Here is an 18743-nt window from a genome sequence, read left to right on the forward strand (position 1 = left end):
GACTCTACAACTGTGAGTAGTCCCAGAACAAATACTCTCAAAACAGCCAAATACACAAATCACCAGGAGGAGATCTGCAATCTCCCCCTCCCCCAATATCCATACACCACCACTCTACAACCCGAAAAGAACAGGTGAGTCTGTTTTCTACCCAGGCCTTCAGATAAATCAATCACGTGTCCTCAACAGGTGTATTGACTGAGCAATTTCAGAAAAAGGCATGTAAGTATGATACTAGTGAGAAAAGACAGTGCTGGCCTCACAGGAATTTCTATTTATACTCTTCCTAAAGCAGCACCCAGCAGGCACTCATTTCATGAAGAAGCAAAGGCATTGTGCTACTGACATCAAGTGGGGTAAGAATTCCTGCCCTGAGCTATGTCACTTTGCTACTAGCCTGGGCATAAAAATGTCCCTCCAAATGGACCAAGCTGTCCTAGCTACACATGAAAGCTACCAGAAAATTATAGTGAGTGCCTCTCTTACCCAGACAAGCCAAAAAGCCTTAAGGTTGTAAGAGCACTTGAAAATCATCCCATCTTCTCTGCCCCTCTGATTTGACAGGTGATGAAGCTAAGACCCGAAGAAGGCAATGGCACCCCACTCCAGTACTCTTGCCTGGAAAATCCCATGGATGGAGGAGCCTGGTGGGCTGCAGTCCATGGGATCGCGAAAAGTCAGATAGAACTGAGCGACTTCAATTTCACTTTTCCCTTTCATGCATTGGAGAAGGAAATGGCAACCCACTCCAGTGTTCTTGCCTGGAGAATCCCAGGGACGGGGGAGCCTGGTGGGCTGCCGTCTCTGGGGTCACACCGAGTCAGACATGACTGAAGCAACTTAGCAGCAGCAGCAGAAGCTAAGACCAGTCATGTGGACAAATGATCAAGTAGCCCACAGGCCACACACCTGACCAGTGGCTGAGCCAGACCTTGAACCCAGGCCCAAGACCTCCCTGGTGCCCGCTCCAGCCCCCTCAAACAGCAATTATTTCAACACAAAACGTTTGGTCTGTAAGAAAAGCATGTATTCATACCCTGCAGAGATGAATGTCTGTTTTCTAGGACGCGCCATTTCTGTGCTCCAGGGGAAAGAAGGTGTATTGGAAGAACCATTCTGTGCCAACTATCAAGGTCTTTTCTGTTCAGATGCCTTTCATGGTGTGGAAATTATAGAAGCCACCTCCATAAGTCTGGGGTAATTCCTGCACACCATGGTCAAAGCTTTCTTCCCATCCATATCCTTCTTCAGATGGCCTATTTTCATTTTCTTGGTTTAGAAGACGTGGAAAGACATCTACCTATGGTAGAGATGGCCTGAATGGCCTCAGCAAACACACCACAGAAATGTTTATCACTCTTAATGTTTAAAGAGTGACAAAAAAGAAATGTTTAGCACTCTTAATTGCTGTTACACAACATTTATGTGGTCTCATTTATTTGGGGTACCAGGGATCTGAAAACATGGCGTTGATTAATAAACAGTATTTAAGACGTCCCACCTTGTTTGAAGGTAGGGTTAGGCCCTGGGATTTCCTTTCAAAGGAAGACACACCGAAGGCCACAAGTTAAGAGGTTTCTCCGGAAGCCTGGCTCAGGGGTGTATCAGAAAACCCAGGTCCAAACCACCCAGTGGGTCCTTTCCCCTACACTGACCTTTGCTTCCTCCAGCTCTTTTCCCACCCTCGAGGCCAGCCTTCACTCTCATTTGCCGCCCACCCTCCAACAAGGTCCTGCTAACCACACAATCTAAATGGCGTGACCCTTTGGCCTTCAACAGTAAACCTTCTGCTCCGCAGGGAAAGGTACCTGAACCAGGCAGCCAAATATCAGATTACAAGATCTGGCCAAGTGGGTGCTCCTTGGGTCTTTACAATGCTTTTTCAAAGGCATTTTAACAGCTGACAATTTGTCTGCTGGAAGGGCTTTCCGGACTTAGGATCTTAAAGGCATATGGTAAAAGTGTGACAAAATGGGCTTGCAGAGTACCTTGGAAATGAATTCCAATTGTTAGTGTTGAAGCCCTTGACTGATGCTAGGTTTCACCGCAAACAAGACCCCAAACTCAAAATTCACACTGATAGGAGTAGAAGTGACATCTATTTAGACTCAAGCTAAGGTTGCTGGACTTGGCCCCAGGGGGAAACAGGAACCCTGAATTTTGGACAACTTCTAGAAAGTCCAAGAGACAAAAAGATGTTGATAATCCAAAAGCTTTGACAAGTTACATGTCTGGATGACAGGTTACCCTGTGATTATGTTTTAACTTAATATTAAAATTAATATAATTCTTTAATGTTAAAATTAGCCTTCTAAATACAAAAGTTAGTCAAATTATTAACATTTGCTGTTACATAATCCACAGAGTGGCTCAATCCCATATGCATAATCATAAGTTGTTCTGCCTAGATTTGAGTATCAGCTCCACTTAATAAGTAGCTCCTGTTTAGCAGGTCACTTAATTCTCTTTACCTCAGTCTTCCCATCTGCCAAGTGGGGATAACCGTACATACTTCATCAGGTTATCATAAGAATAAAATGAGTTAATACCCATAAGGCACTTAAGGTATCAACTGGTACTTGGTATTCATTTAATAAAGTCACCTACAATTACTACTACTATTATTATTATCACCATGCTATTGACTGAAAACATTTTGATCATTTTATTGTTTGTGTTTTGCTCTTAGAGAACTCCTGCCAGCAGGAAGGAACCATAGCCTGAAGCTCCTCTTCAAAGAACCCTTTCTAAGACAGAAAGCAAAGCTTTGGAATCCTAACAGAGACCCATCCCCAGGTTCTAAGGGGAACTTGGCCAGAGTTCAAGAGGCTGTTTTGCAAGAGCTCTATGTTCTTTTCAGCACCCATCAAGCAAGTCCCCATCCTGCCCAGAAGTGGAACCACCACAATCATCCTCAAACAGTGCCGACCACAGTAGAGCCACTCAGTGAAGCCACAGCTCACTGGCCTGAGCATCCCAGACCACTGAAGAGGTACAGCCTCAGGGCTCTCCTGGGGAGCAGGAGACAGTCAGGGGAGGTTACATCTGTTTGTCTGGAAGCTGCAGGCAGAGGGACCAGCTCCAGGAGTTCCAGTGAGGATGCGCCAAGCAACGCATTTTCCTACCTTAGGACTCCTCTCTCTCCAGCCCCCTCATCCTCAGCCACATGAGCATTCTCAGGATGACCACAAAGGACACGCTTCTTCTTTCTCAGCAACTTAACCATCTCAAAGTCACTGCCCCAAACCCAAATAAACCTCAAGGGTAATTTTCTAAAGTCCTGACCAAACCTCACCCCTTACCTGCCCGTGCTAAGAGGCAGCACCAAGCCCCTCTCTATGAAAACGCAAAGCTCTGTTTTCTTTCCAACAAAGACAAAAAGTCTACACCCACAGGTAGACTGGGTACCTGAAGTGAGCACAAAATCTGGGAGACCCTATTCTCATTCTAGGTAAGTGTGCATCCCCAGGATCAGAAGCATGGAGGGATGCTTCAAAACTTGGCTTTGGGGGACCCACTTCAGATATTGGGGTGGGGAGGGAAAATGACCAAACAACTCAGTGGATCCTGAGTATGGGGCAGAAAACAATCTGGGTTTGAAAATATGGTTCTGGAAAAGCAAACCAACCACAATGACAAGTAAAAGGGGATTAAGAAGGCAGGAAAGAAGAGCACCCTAATTTGTCTTATGAAACACCTCCTCTTTCTCTTATCAGCTTGACCAACACCTCCATGAACCCCTGCAAAATGTTCGGCTCATACAGCACGTATGTGTGTGAATATATATGCTTACATACTGATCACATGAGGGGAGGCAATAACTTCAACTCCAGGTTCTTCCAGCGGCAACCGATCCTCTTTCAGTATCAGTCTCCCTACCTATTCTGAGGCGCTTCGAAACAAAACAAACAAAAACCAACTCTTGGGCAGAAAAGGAACAGCAGCTGAATGGAGCTGCACATGCTTGAGCCTTCCTGACATCGACTTCTGGTTATTTCTGCTTTCTTGAGATCAGCCACCAGCCTCGGACTACACACAGCCCTGGAAAGGAACCGTGGGTACAGCGACCCTCGCGGACCCTCCTTGGTGACCCGCACTCCAGCGTGTGCTGCTGAGCCCGGTGAAATGGACTGACGCTCAGGTAAGGCTCGGCCCACACGTGACCCTGCACACTGCGAAATTCCTCCCTTCCCTAATCGCGCGGCCATCCAAAGTCTTGCCTACATCGAGTACGTGCGGATGTCAATTCTCTAAGAATACATGATGTTAGAACAGAAATGGGAATGCCCGGAGCCGGATTTCCTCGTGACCACGTCTCTCGCCGACACGGTGCGCCCGTGCACACGGTGAGTAGACGCACGCAGCCGGTAAACAGGAATATCCACCATGCTCAGCCCACAGTCACGCGTGGGGAGAATGAGTCGAGAGGGCGGCGGTGTCAGGGAAGTGAAAAGTCGCCGCCTGCGACTGTCCCCGAAATCCCAGGGTCCCCCCCGCCCCCGCGCGGCGCCCACTCGTGCACGCGGGGCGCAGGCCCACGCGGCGGGCACGCGGGGGGCTCCGGAGAGCCGAGAACTGGACAATGAGGACGCGGCGACCCTCTGGTTCCTGCCGCGGTGGAAGCGACGGCGTCGGTGGCAGCGAGAGCCACCTCTGCACCCGCGGCCGCTGCCACCTCCACCCTCTTCTCCCCGCTCCCCACTTACGTTCCGAGGGTCTCCTTGAACTCGAAGATTTTCTTGATGTCTTCAGCTTGCTTTTTCCAGGAGGAGCTGCTCTCGCCGTTCTCCCGGGCCATGGCAGACGAGGGCGGCGTGCGCGGAGGGCGGCGAGGCTGAGCGGCCAGGGGCGCAGGGGGCCGGGGTGGGCGCGCGAGGAGGGGGCACCGGGGGGCGGCGGCGCGGGTGCAGCGGAGGCGCGGGCGGCGGCGCGCCGGTCCAGGAGGGCTGGGCGGGCGGCGCGGGGATGCTCGGCGCGGGAGCCGAGGAGACTTTGTGCTGCGGCAGGGCTTCCTCTTCTGCAGTTTCCTCTTTCACTCTCGCCGCCGCGGTCCCTCCCTGGCTCTTATTTCTGCGCGTCTTGGGCACAGACTTCCTGCCGCCGCGCGCCGGGCTCCTTTGCTGCCGGCTGCCAGCCTCACTTTCTGCTACTTTCTTGCCTCCCTTCTCCTCCCTCCCCGCCGCCCGCCCTGCTCCCTCCCCCCTCCTCCTCCCGCGGGCTCCCCGCCCTCTCCGTGCTCCCCGGCCGCCTCCCGCCTCCCCGCCTCCCGCGCGCTGCCGCCTTCGGGGATGTCCTGCTCCCCGGGAGCGCCGTGCCCCGGACGCGGGGGCACCGCCGTCGCCGCCCGGTTACACTCCCAGCCGCCGCGCGAGCCCTGGAGCCCGGGAAAGGGCAGGTGCAGGGAACCCGGGCAGGTGCGGAAGCCGAGGAGCTTGCTGAAGGACCCCGGCCCTCCGGGGCTGCCTAATTAATTCTGCCAAGTCAAGTCTCGGGGGCGCGAGGGCTTTCCTCCCTAGCGGCGGGAGGGGGCGCCTCTGCGCTGCGCTTGGACGCGGCTGGAAGGGGGCGGGGGTGCAAGGCCGCCCGGATGCGGGGCGCCAAGGGCGGGGGCGTCCTCCCCGGGCGTCCCGGCGCGGCGCGGGGCTGGGCGGGGGCCGGTTGTTATGGCGACGAAAGGAGGCGGCGGGGATGCTGGCGGAGGTGGGCGTTGACTCCGGCCGCGAGGCGCCGGCCGGTGGCTGACGCTCCCGGAGCCTCACGACTTGGCGACTGGAGCTAATTCGCATTGCACCAAAATCGGCGCTCGAGTCCAATTACGGCCGGGGGAGGGGGCCACGCAGCGAGGAGGGAGCCGGGAGCCCTGGAGCCGGGGACGCGCAGGGCGTGCCAGGCGCTGCATCGTTTTCCCTTGGGGAGCTTTACTACCGGGGTTATCTGGCGGCCGGGCGGCGGGTGGATTCGGGCTCCGTGCACCGCCCAGGCTACCTCAGGCCTGGGGCTGGAGCGGGCCTGGGCGGGCCTGGACCGGCCTTCGCTCCAGCTCGGCTTCTCTTGGTCTCTCTCCAGCGGCCAAAACCTAGAGGAAAGGGAAGCTTTGCCCCACACCCTCCTCGCCAGGAGGGCTGCCCCTCGTACCCCGGCTGCGGCGGGTTTAGTAGGGCACCCTGTCTTAGGGCATATACCTGGAAATAGCGTTTCCAACGGACTGGAGAAACGCACCCAGAGCTCCCCACCCGCCTCCCCTGGCCTTTCATGTCCGAGTTGCACTCGGACTGCCCATTCTTCCGTGTCCACCTGTCAGAGGGCAATCCACGTGCGGATGCCCATCCTCAACCTGCGGGGACTATCTCTTGTTTCCAAAAATTGTAGTTTTCTTCATATAAAGACTATCACTCCCTGAGGGCCCCTCGACTGAGTTGGATAAACAGCCTTATGTCTTGATTGCTGACACCTGTCCCATTTTCCCAGGACTGTTCCAATTTCACTGTGAAAGGTGGAAAAATTCTACTGCCTGAAAACTTATCTAGCACCTTCCTCCTCGTTCGGACAGGCTGGATGCAGGCCTACTGCCCTCCCAAAAGCCGTCTGGACTCCACCCCGGCCTCTACCTTTTCCCTCGCCCAAGGAGGTGGGGAGATAACCTGCCCAGTCCCCCACATCTGAATGCTGGATTCTGTCTTTCAGGGGCTGTTAGCTTAAGGCTCCGGAGAAGGCAATGGCAGTACTCAAGAGTACTCCAGTACTCTTGCCTGGAAAATCCCATGGATGGTGGAGCCTGGAAGGCTGCAGTCCATGGGGTCGCTGAGGGTCGGACACGACTGAGCGACTTCACTTTCACTTTTCACTTTCATGCATTGGAGAAGGAAATGGCAACCCACTCCAGTGTTCTTGCCTGGAGAATCCCAGGGACAGGGGAGCCTGGTGGGCTGCCGTCTATGGGGTCGCACAGAGTCGGACACGACTGAAGCGACTTAGCAGCAGCAGCAGTAGCAGCTTAAGGCTCTCCAGGCTGGGGAGAGCAAATAGGGGATCTTGCTATTAGAAACTGACTAAATCGACAAACCCAAATTCCACCGTGAATTACTAACCTCTCAAAGTTGGGGCCTGTCACCAAAGGCAAACAGCACCACGCCAATAAGAAATATGTTTAAAGAACTATACTATCGTCTATTGGGGTCAAAGGTTAGGCAGTAAGAAGAGTAGGAGCCAGGCATGACTAAGATCCCAAGGGACATATCCCTTACCCGCCCTATACATGTGTTCATCCTTTTTCGCTCTTTTCCCGTCCTGGCACTTTTTAACCAGTTCTTCCCTGTTTCACTCTTGCTTCTTGCCTACAGATTATCGTGCCACAAGAGCGCACAGGAACAATCCTCAGTCTCAGCTTTTGTCCACAGAACTAAAGAAGTGGTGATGCTAAAGAAGCGTTGTACCGTTGGAAGTGCTATAGGGAGCTTTATGTTTATTTTGAATTTTCCATGTGCATGCACGCTAAATCGCTTCAGTCTTGACTGTAGCCCGCCAGGCTCCTCTGTCCACGGGATTGTCCAGGAAAGAGTACTGGAGTGGGTTGCTGTGTGTCTTCCCCGGGATCTTCCTGACCCAGGGATTGAACTCCCATCTCTTAGGTCTGCATAGGCAGGCGGGTTCTTTACCACTAGCGTCACTTGGGAAACCCCTGAATTTTCCATAATGATGTTCATTCAGAGCACCAAGTTATCCTCAGCTGGACTAGATCCTACAGAAAAAAAATCAAAAGTGTAATGGGAGTTGAGGTCAAACCAAAGGAATGATACAAAGAAGGAGGTGGAAATGCAGAAGACAAATTCAGTCTGGCTTTAGCATGGTCATTCCTCCCTCACTGGACACCATGTGAAATAAGAGATCTTGACCTTGGGAACCACAATAGAAAACAAAACCACCGTTCCCTAAGAATGATTAAACCTTAGCCTGTAAATGGCTTAATTCTGTTTGCTTGAGGACCCTTGATTGGATGACCATTTCCTCCAGCTACCATGTTTTTCTAGAGGACTAGGTGATGACTGTGAACTCTTCATTCCACTCCAACTCCCATCATCAATCGGTTATTACCTATCAGTCAAAAGCTATCCATTCCCTAACAATTCCACTGCAGAAAGCTCTGCTAGATATTCTAAATTACTAACCTTCAGGTCCCAACTCTTTATATTTCCTTAAAGCCCTTAAAAATTTTATTAAAGAACCCGAAGAACAAGTTGTTTAATAACCCATCATTAAAGACTTACCAATTTTGTGCCTATCAAACTCTTTCCAACCAACAGACCTGCCAATAGATCAGGCTTGTGTGGCCCAGATTCAGAATTGGGTGGGTGGTATGGGGGAAATATCTAGTATCTAAAGCAAATGTGTAGATTATAGCTGAAAATCTCTGCTGCTAAGTCACTTCAGTCGTGCCCGACTCTGTGTGACCCCATAGACGGCAGCCCACCAGGCTCCCGTCCCTGGGATTCTCCAGGCAAGAACACTGGAGTGGGTTGCCATTTCCTTCTCCAATGCATGAAAGAGAGAAGTGAAAGTGAAGTCGCTCAGTCGTGTCCGACTCTTAGCGACCCCATGGACTGCAGCCCACCAGGCTCCTCCATCCTTGGGATTTTCCAGGCAAGAGTACTGGAGTGGGTGCCATTGCCTTTTCTGCAAATCTCTAAATTGCCTCTCTTCAGCCTTTGGGGCTTCCCAGGTGGTGCAGTGGTAAAGACAGCCTTTAGTACCTAAAATGATGAACCAGGAGCACAAGCTGGGGTGGTAGAAAGAACTAGAAAGTCTGGGAAACTAGGCTCAAGGTCCAAGTCTGTTCCTAAATTTTTCTTGTTTTATTTTTTTGGCGCAACCAGGAATCAAACTCAAACCCTCGGCAGTAAATATATGAAGCCCTAATCACTGGACCACCAGGGAATTCCCTCAAAATTTATATTTTTAAATTGTATGTGACAAGAACTTGCTCATGGAATACAGGGCAAGATGATAAAAGGAATTAAAACTGAAGCTGGAATGCTCAGGAAAGAATCAGAAAACAATAAAATCACAGATATAAAGACTAGATTGGAAATGGAACAAGGAAATTGACTTCAAAAAACTTTTTAAAGGATATAGAAAACAAGAATAGTGAAAAAATAAAATGGAATGGGCAAAGATGAGCTAGAAAGTTATATGAAACATGAAGTTCAATATATTCATAAATGCCTTCTGAAGAGACTGCAATAATGGAACAAAAAATATTTCAAGATATTATTCAAGAAAACTTGCCAGAAATGAAGACCTTAATCTACAGATTGAAGGGGAACCTGTATTTTAAAATATATGATCAATAGGAAGACATGTCCTAGTAGAACTACTTATCTCCAAAGAAATAATCCTTTGATTTTCTCAGAAAAACAAACAAAAAAAGAGTCAAGTTACATGTAATGGGAAGTATATATATCAGCCTTTCATAGGCGTCAATAGCCACATCCAATGATAGAGGCTATGTTTATAAAGTCCCTAAGGCCATTAATTGTGATAAAAGAATTTCATGATAATAACTAATACTTACTGAGTTCATATTATGCATCAGGCTTTGCTCTAAGTGCTTTACCATGTTTATTTAATAATTCTCATATCAATTATATGAAGTAGATAATATCTCTATTCTTATTTTGTAGAGGAGACCAAAATTTGAAATGGTTTAGAAGCACACATGAAGCATGAATGAATAAAATCCAAGCAGCCTGGCTTCAGAGCCCTGGTCTTAAGTGTTGCACCGTAATCCTGCTGTCAAAGTGTTGCTCAAATAAAAGGCATCAGATGAACAGTGAGAAATTGTAACTGAAGAAGGAGGGAGTGGATGTTGAGCAGGCAAAGGTGATAGATGCCCCCTACAATGTAAATATCTTTTTAATGAAGAAAAACAGGAGAATGATAGTTGTTCAAAACCAAAATAGGGTAATCAAATGACTGCCAACTCCAGAAATGTATCTGTGTTTACATTTGCTTGTTTTAGTTCCTTTTTTTTTCAAACCTCAAGGAACTTTTAAGTGAACTCACTCCTTTGGGTCTTTCCCTGGTGAACATCACCTCTATCTTCCTACCTTAGATCTGAAACAAGTCTTTGGGTTGTTTCCCAATGTTCTCCCAGACCTGGATCTTGCTCTTTTACAGCTGACATTGAAACACAATCTTGTCGGTTCATATTAGAATTAAGAGTCTATTCTTAGTTCTTAAGAGTCAAGTGAAGTGCATTTGACAATACACACAGGTGCATTTATAAAATTGAGGACACTAAAAAAAAAAAAAGAAAAGCTAGTGGTCCAGTGGTTAGGACTCAGTCCCTTCACTGCCGAGGCCCCAGGTTCAATCCCTGATCAGGGAGCGATGATCCCAAAAGCCATGCAAGACAGGCAAATAAATAAATAAAAATAAAATTGAGGACACTGAAAACAGTAAACGCTGAAAACAGTTCCCTCTTACATGGGGAACCAAGTCTAAACAAAAATGGCACCTCCTCTGATTTTCTACCCAGATCAGGATCTACAACAGACATTGAAATGGAATCTCATCAATTTGTATTTAAACGTAATGGTATACTCCAAACAACTGACGGAAGTACACTGGATGATGCACATAAATGCATTTACAAAATTTGAAGGCATTTAGTCAATAAATACACTGTTTCACATAAGCAAAGCCAAGCCTACACAACAACCACAATGGCCTCCAAAAAAAAATTGCCCAGGAAAATTGATTTTTCTCCAAAACCCCAAATCTTTTAAAAAATCTTTTCCTGTAAAGATGAGTAATTATCAAAAGATGGGAGCCTAATGTAAGATGTTCTTTCTTCTTTTTTAGCGATTTGAACCACAAATACTTAAATTGAACCACAAACATGTTTAGAATATAATAGTCAAATAAGGAGAAAAAACAATCTTAAGAAACATCTTCCAAATAGGCACATGAAAAATTGCTCATCGTTGGTAATTATTAGAGAAATGGAAATCAAAACTATAATGAGATACCACCTCACACTGATCAGAATGGTAATTATTAAAAACTATGAATAAATGCTGGAGAGGGTGTGGAGAAATGGGAACTCTCCTACACTGTTGGTGGATATGTAAATTGGTGCACCCACTATGGAAAACAGTATAGAGGCTACTTAAAAAACTAAAAAATAGAGTTGCCAAATGATTTAGCAGTTCCACTCCTGGGCATTTATCCAGAGAAAAACATGATCCAAAAAGATACATGCACTCCAGTGTTCATTGTGGCACTATTTACAATAGCCAAGACATGGAAGCACCCGAAATGTCCACTGACAGATGGATGGATAAAGAGGGTTTGGTACATATATATAATGGAATATTACTCAGCCATTAAAAAGAATGAAATAATGCCACTTGCAGCAACATGGATGGACGTAGAGATTATCATACTAAGTCAGTCAGAAGGAAAAAGACAAATACTGTATGATGTCACTTATATGTGAAATCTAAAATACAACACAATTGAATAAATCTGAAAAACAGAAACACAGACATAGAGCAGTGGTCCCCAACCTTTTTGGCACCAGGGATCAGTTGCATGGAAGACATTTTTGCCATGGACCTGGGTGGAGGGGATGGTTTCTGGATCATTCAAGAACGTAAATAAAGTGAATGTAATTCACATTACATTTATTGTTCACTTTATTTCCATTATTATTTTATCAGCTCCACTTCAGATCATCAGGCATTAGATCCTGGAGGTTGGGGACCCCGATATAAAGAACAGATTTGTGGTTTCCAAAGGGGAGGGGAGGGAGGGGGGAAGGATTGGGAGTTTGGAATTAGCAGATGCAAAGTATTATAGGATGGATAAACAACAAGGTCCTACTATATAGCACAGGAAACTATACTCAGTATTCTATGATGATAATAGAAAAGAATATGAAAAAGAATGTATATATGTATAACTGAATCACTTTGCTGCATAGCAAAAATTAGCACAACATTGTAAATCAATTGTATTTCAATAAAATTTTTAAAAAAGGAAATGTCTTCCAGTGTTTCTAAATCACCAGTTGTAGCTGATGAATTGTAACACCACTGGGCTGATATTAACCATGTTCCGAGTGCCCTAATTTCTCTGTGAGACATTTGTTGAGCTTGTACTTTTTGAAATAGACACATTCAAAAAATGAACAAAGCACAGTTCCTGCTTCAAAACATTCCAAGTCTAAGACACAAAGACAGACATGTAAATAGGTACATGCTCAGTTGCTCAGTCGTGTCCGATTCTGTGAACCCATGAACTGTAGGCCACTAGGCTTCTCTGTCCGTGGGATTTTCCCAGCAAGAATACTGGAGTGAGTTGCCATTTCCTCCTCCAGGGGATCTTCCTGACCCAGGAATCAAACCTCCCGCATTGGCATGCAGATTCTTTACCTCCGAGCCACCTGGGACTCCCTATGTAAATAAATAGCAAGAATAAAATGTGATTGAGGCTATAATGCAGGTTTGCACAGAGAGTACTGGGGAAGCATAGAACAGAAAGGGCCTGGAAGTGTCAAAACAGACTTGGGAAAAAGGAAGACTTTTGAACTGGGTCTGGAAGGAATATCCATAAGAAATTGCCAAGGAGAGAAGGGAGGGTGCATGCAGATTTCAAGCAGAAGAAAAAGCATGTGTGAAGGAACAAAATTCAGAAAGAAATATCCATCAGAATAGCCTGGTGACAATCCCCAAGTCTTGGTGCCTTATAGGAACCAAGTTTTGTTTCTCACATTCATCAGTCGGTTGGGGAGCCTGCTGGCAGAGTATCCGCCATCTTGGACTTGACTGGTCCCTGTGGCAGAAGGAAATCAAGCCAGGTTTGCAGAGCAGGTGGTTGATTGCTTTGTCCTGGAAGTGACACACATCACCTCCACTCTGGCCAGAACTAATGACACAGACTCACCCACCGAGAGGACCTGGAAATGAGAGCTGAAATGATCTGGCAGATAGCGCTAATGCCTACCCCAAAGGCACTGCAGAAGGTTGCACATTCAGGAAATGGTGCTGAGGGCAGGGTAAGCAGGGGCTGGACATTGGGAGTTAGAAGGCAGTGAGCAGACAGGGGAACACAGATTAGACTGGAAGAAATTAAAGGGTCTGTTTATGAAAGGCCTCGACTGTCCTTCCTTTGGGCCCCAAAATAAAAATTTTAAGTGATTCAGTAAGTGAAACAATCAGGGTTGAAAACAGCCATACTCCGCCTTGCAGTTCAGGAGTGACTGTCACCCACAGAAAGTAAATGGGCTTGGGGCTGCTTTTCTGATCCTAGTAGAACACAGCCTTGACCTTGACAGAACCCTGGACACCTTTGAAGGAATTCCAACCAACAGCTCCAGAGAAGACTGCGGTGTTGCTTCCAATATTGCTACTTCTGACGTTAGTATATTTCAAGTTCTAGTCTTTAAGAAATTTTAAGGCCTGGGTGAGGTCCTATGCGCCAAGGATGAACTGATTAGCTGGGATTCTGAAACGCAATCTACTTTAGGGGTATCTCTGCAAGCATGTCTCGAGACAGTCAGGGGCATCGCTGAATCTTACCTCCAGTCCAGCAGAGTCCTGGGGTCCTGTAATGGTGAGTGGGTGGGTACACCAAGTAAAAGTGACTTTGCAAGCAGCCTGATGCAGGAAATAAGCAAACGAGTAATCAAGTTTGTCAGCCAGTCTGGTAAGAGCTGTTTTGCAAGTTCAGTTTGCAAGTACAGCAAAACAGTAGAGTATGTACAACAGTGGATTTCAACACACACACACAGACACAGCTGGAGTGAATGGCATCAAGCTTGTGTTTCGATATTGGTACACTGAATGCAGGCACAAACCAGAGCCAAGTGTTGAAATGAAAGAACCCAGGTCTCCTGTGACATCTAACCCACTCCCTGACTTTAGGCATTTTCCGATCCTTTCTCCCAAAAGGGGGACCATATGGGTATGGAGGAGAAAACACCAGCAAAGAACTCTGGACTTCTCAGAAGAAAGTCAGAAGGTACACATGAGGTGTTAATAGTACGCACCTTTTCTTTTTAATAGCTGTCATATCTGGGGACTTCCCTGGTGGTCCAGTGGTTAAGACTCAGTCTTTCACTGCTGCAGACCTGGGTTCGATCCCTGGCCAGGGAATTAAGATCCCACAAACCTTATGGTGCAGGAAAAAAAAAAAAAATAGCTGTCACATGTGTCTCTTTTTTACCTGGATTATAAAATGAATGTTTTAAAAAGAAAAAATATTCTACCCAAAACATAGCCACCCACAAGATTTCCACTAGATGGTTGCATTTTATATTCAATGTCAATAATCTGGGAATGCCTTGGATTCTTGTTTCCAGGAGGGGTTTTCTAGCTGCAGGAAATAGCCTCATTAGCCAGATCCTGCCAATACCTTATTTCCTAAGAGTGTCTTGGCACTGTGGGCATTAACTCTTTGAAATCAAAACTTTAAAAAAATCTATAAACAGGAACATATTAGCATTTTTGTATAAACATAAATGTACAAGTGGAGACCACTATTTTTTTAATATATAAAAGCAAATGATTTTTTTAAAAAAAGAAGCAAATGATTTGTCAGTTTTTAAGAAGGATATGCTCCTTCGAGTTGACAGTGCCCCTGGAGGCCTTCATGGTTCTTCTATTTCTCCAAAGTGCTTCTAAAAGCAGAGGAAAGGTAGGGGGAGTCACCCAAAAATTATGAGGCAAAAAAAAAAAAATCATTAAAGTACTTCTCAGCACTCCTGGTCCAACGGCTTTTTTCCAGAGTTCACAGACTGAGGCAGCCATGGCATTTATACCCCAGATGGACATAAACCAGACTGTGGAATTATTGAGGCATTAACTACACCCATGAAGGGTCGGCTCTCTAGACCTCATGCAAACGCTAGCCTAAAACTCACACATTGAGGCAAGACATTTAAATTACCAGCCAGAAGAAGAGCCTTTCTTCTAATTGAATTCACACAGGAAGTCAGAAGGGGGCCAAGTCAGAAACTTGGGCCTGAGTAGCCCTGGAGCACTCCCTCCTTCCTCAACACTCTCCTCCCAAGAAAGTCCAGGCTTCCAGAGCTCAGACAACTCGGTGGGCCCCTCAAGGTTAACAATGCTATTTCCCGTTGAACCAGCCAGAAACAACACTGGAAGTGGGTTTATTTTTACCCCAGGCTTTGTCATCTATCATTACTAAAATACTAAGAGACAGGTTTTGGCTGAGTATCCTGTAGAATATTCAAGATCTCCGTGTAGGATCTGGCTCTCCATCTCCCACATTTGTCTTCTTTGGAGTGTACTCCTTCTCCCTGCCAAGGCTCCTCATTAGCAAGGATGTCTGTGTTCCAAATGAGACGCTGTCTCTCTTGGTTGGACGACTGAAAGGTTCTGTGATGATGTCATAATGTAGCCCTTGTGACATCACCACTCCTTTCATGGAAACAAATCCTTGGTACCCTGGATGACATGGTGTATTTAACCAGAGGGATGGGGGAATAGGCGTCAACATCTCTTGCAGGTTTCTTCAGCATGCAGACATACAGCAAAAACTCACTTTATTGAGGGGGCTTCTCTCCAGATTTAGGTATATTTCATGGAGAGTATCTTTTCCTTGATCTTCAAAATGGAAATTATATCACCTGCTGGTGTGATGCCTTCTTGAACCACAGACCCAGTTGTAAGGTAAATCCCCCGTATCTTCTATACGACATTCAGACTAGACTCTCTTGGTTTGCAGAGTACTCTGTTTATGGAACTGGACATACATCTCCTTCCTCATCTTCCTTTCCAGCCAAGCAAACTTGTTGGCTCCTCTTAGAGCAAATCCACAGTCAGTTACTGGGCCCAGCACTGTGCTGAGTCAGCCCAGTCAATCCCTTTGCTCTCGTTTCCTCTTTTAATTTCTGGTTCTTTCCTATTTTCAGTGGACTTTTTCCCAAGCACCAGACTACCTGCCCTTCTCAAACCCAACAAATACTTCTTTCAGTATTTTTTTGACAGATGTTCCCAAAGGCACAAGTCTATGCAGAAAAGAATGGAGCCCACAGTTCATTTCTATCAAAAAGCTCAGAAGTTGTACTGCCTCTGAGCAAATAATTGAAATGAGGGCTTAGGGTGAAAGCCAAGGGTCACCATCTATGACCTTTATATTTCTCATTACATGACAACTCTCATGCAAAAATCCTGGCAGCAAAATCTATGTTTCTCACATCCATACACATTTATAAACAAGCACCAAAGCCAAATTCAGAAACAAAGTGCCCTGGAAAGGGTTTAAGTCCTGTAGTGGTCACTATCTGGACCTGAGGATGAATGGCTCTGGGGCCGGGCTCCTGCCAGTTACCTGAGGGCTCTATGCTGCCTGCTTTATGTTGAGAAAGTGGGGTTTCCCCAGATCTCCCACATGCACTCCCCTCACACCTGTAAAGACCTTACTTTTGGCATTCCCAAAGGAGATTTAAGTCACCAGGCACTTAAAACCCGAGATGCTGGGTTTGAAGCAAGACAGCCTTCACCACACCCACTTAGAACTCCAAAATCCAGCCTTGTTCTTGAATCCCTGGGGTTGCTTTGAGATGTCTCCTGCATGACCAAGCACAGAGCTCCAATTCCTTCCTCATCACCATACTACCACACTTCACCCCAACAACCACACTGTAAGAATTCTATCTCAACCCTCCTACAGATCCCTGGCAGAAGGTCAGTGTGGGGGTTTTCTTCTGTTGCTTGGCTGACTCAGATCTCTCCTCTCCCCGTGCTGCCTTGAGGAGGCCAAGGTTCCAGGTTTTCTGGTTTCAAAATAAATTGGCAGAAATCTGAAATGATGCCAATAACGCCCTCCTGCCCTCAGGCATCTGGGTCCCAGTGGGAGGTCTCTTAGCAACCAGGCTCAAATCAAATATTTGGGCATCTGGACACATTCAGATTGGGATGAGCTCATCAACAAAAACTTCTCTTTCCCTCAGCCCAGCTACTGAGGGTTAGGAAAGAGTGCTGAGCCCCCTCAATCGCCTCCCTGCACTGGGAGAAGCTGTGACTCATGACGAGTGTTCGATCAGAGGCAGCCCTGGGCTGGCAGGCCAGGTATCTGGCTTCTATTTCTGTCTTGATACTTATCGTTGGATGAGACTCGTGAACTTTTTTGCTGCTGTGCTGACACAAAGCCCAGAGTTTTCATCTGACACTCCGCATGCGTCTTTTCACCAGAAATCAGAATACTCAGGTCACAGAGGGCGAGCTTGTTCAATTCAAACGTGAACCCAGAGGGAGAAGGCTTTCAGAGGCCTCTTCCCCCATCTGCATCCTCCCTGCAAAACTCCCCGCCCGTGACAAATGGTGAATGGGAGGGAGAAGGGGGCCTATGGGTGCTGGCAAGAAAGTTCCACATTTTGACTTTTCCAGTCCAAACCCCCAGGTTTATGCTGCCCTGTATACTCCAAAAAGATCACCAAGTCACGTCCAACCGTTTGCGATCCCATGGACTGCAGCATGCCAGGCCAGCTACTGGAAGGTGAAGGATAGGGATATCCTTCACCATCTCCCAGGATTCGCCAAGTTGTCCTTTGAATTGGTAATGTCATCCAACCATCTCATCCTCTGCTGCCCTCTTCTCCTTTTGCCTTCAATCCTTCCCAGCGTCAGGGTCTTTTCCAATGAGTCGGCTCTTCGCATCAGGTGGCCAAAGTGTTTGAGGTTCACCTTCAGCATCAGTCCTTCCAATGAATACTCAGGGTTGATTTCCTTTAGGATGGACTGGTTTGACCTCCTTGCTGCCCAAGGAACTCTCAAGAGTCTTCTCTAGCATCAGGAAAGACTAAACACACCAAATTTGGCTTTGGATGCTAGTTCAAATTGATACCTTCGTGTACAAGGGAGGCCTAGCTCAGGTTTTGTGTCCCTACAATGGAGCTTTTAAATCCTAGTCTCCTGAGAATTCTCTGGTGGTGCAGTGAGTAGGACTCTGCATTCTCACTGCTGAGGGCCCAGGTTCGATCCCTGATCAGGGAGTTAAGATCCCACAAGCTGTTCAGTGCAGCCAAAAAGAGGCATTATCTTTTGAGAAATGGGCTGGTCAGGGCTCCCCTACCTCAACCAGCATGTACTCATCATAATTATCCATTATACCACCCCCTGGGCTTTTTGAGTTGCTTATTTCTGTGTGCACAGATGTCTAACCTCTTCATTGAGTCCCAGAAGAAAAATGCATGTCTCATATTCCCTTATCACCTTTTAGGTCACCTCACCCACAGCCCTGGGGGCAAACACCACTAGGTCCTAAAGAAACACTGAATGTAATGAGCACCCAGACCCTGCAAGCCTGAGGATGCTCCAAGGTGGAAGCTTGAAGGGCTCTCCCAGCAGAAAAAGTCATCTCTTCCTTCAGTGGAGGCAAGAAGTTAGAGGGCAGTGAAAGGAGCTGGGCTCTGGAGTCAGCACCCTGGTTGGCCTCCCCACTCTCTAGCCGTACGGTCTTGGGCACATTGCCTAACCTCTCTCAGAAAATGGAAGGCACAGTAGTACCTGCTTTGCTGGATTGTTTTCAGACAATTAAATCATCACTGTAAAGCATGTAACTCAAACATAATCAATAAGTGGTGGTTCTTATTGTCATTTTTTACCCAATCATTTAATCATTAAATAAAATGATTGGGTTACTTAGCTTTCTGATTACAAAGTATTTTAATTATTTATCTAAAAAGCTGCAGAAGAGTATGGACTGAATAGTCAAGC

General features: G+C 46.8%; 1 protein-coding gene and 1 long non-coding RNA gene across 3 annotated transcripts in view; one reads left to right on the top strand and one right to left on the bottom strand.

Moving 5' to 3' along the window:
* The window catches only part of CAMK1D (calcium/calmodulin dependent protein kinase ID), a 401474-nt gene extending 396586 nt beyond the window's left edge, over positions 1 to 4888 (bottom strand). For both annotated transcript variants that reach the window (XM_061435695.1, XM_061435696.1), the window contains exon 1: positions 4707 to 4888. In XM_061435695.1, coding sequence (XP_061291679.1) covers positions 4707 to 4798 — 92 coding nt within the window. In that variant the 5' untranslated portion in view covers positions 4799 to 4888. The remainder of the gene's footprint in view (positions 1 to 4706) is intronic.
* LOC133258950 (uncharacterized) overlaps positions 3795 to 18743 on the top strand; it is a 58182-nt gene continuing 43233 nt past the window's right edge. The window contains exon 1 of the long non-coding RNA XR_009740205.1: positions 3795 to 4346. This is a non-coding gene — a long non-coding RNA (uncharacterized LOC133258950). The remainder of the gene's footprint in view (positions 4347 to 18743) is intronic.

This window comes from Bos javanicus, chromosome 13 (genome assembly GCF_032452875.1).
Source record: "Bos javanicus breed banteng chromosome 13, ARS-OSU_banteng_1.0, whole genome shotgun sequence".
In the NCBI taxonomy this organism is placed as follows: domain Eukaryota; kingdom Metazoa; phylum Chordata; class Mammalia; order Artiodactyla; family Bovidae; genus Bos; species Bos javanicus.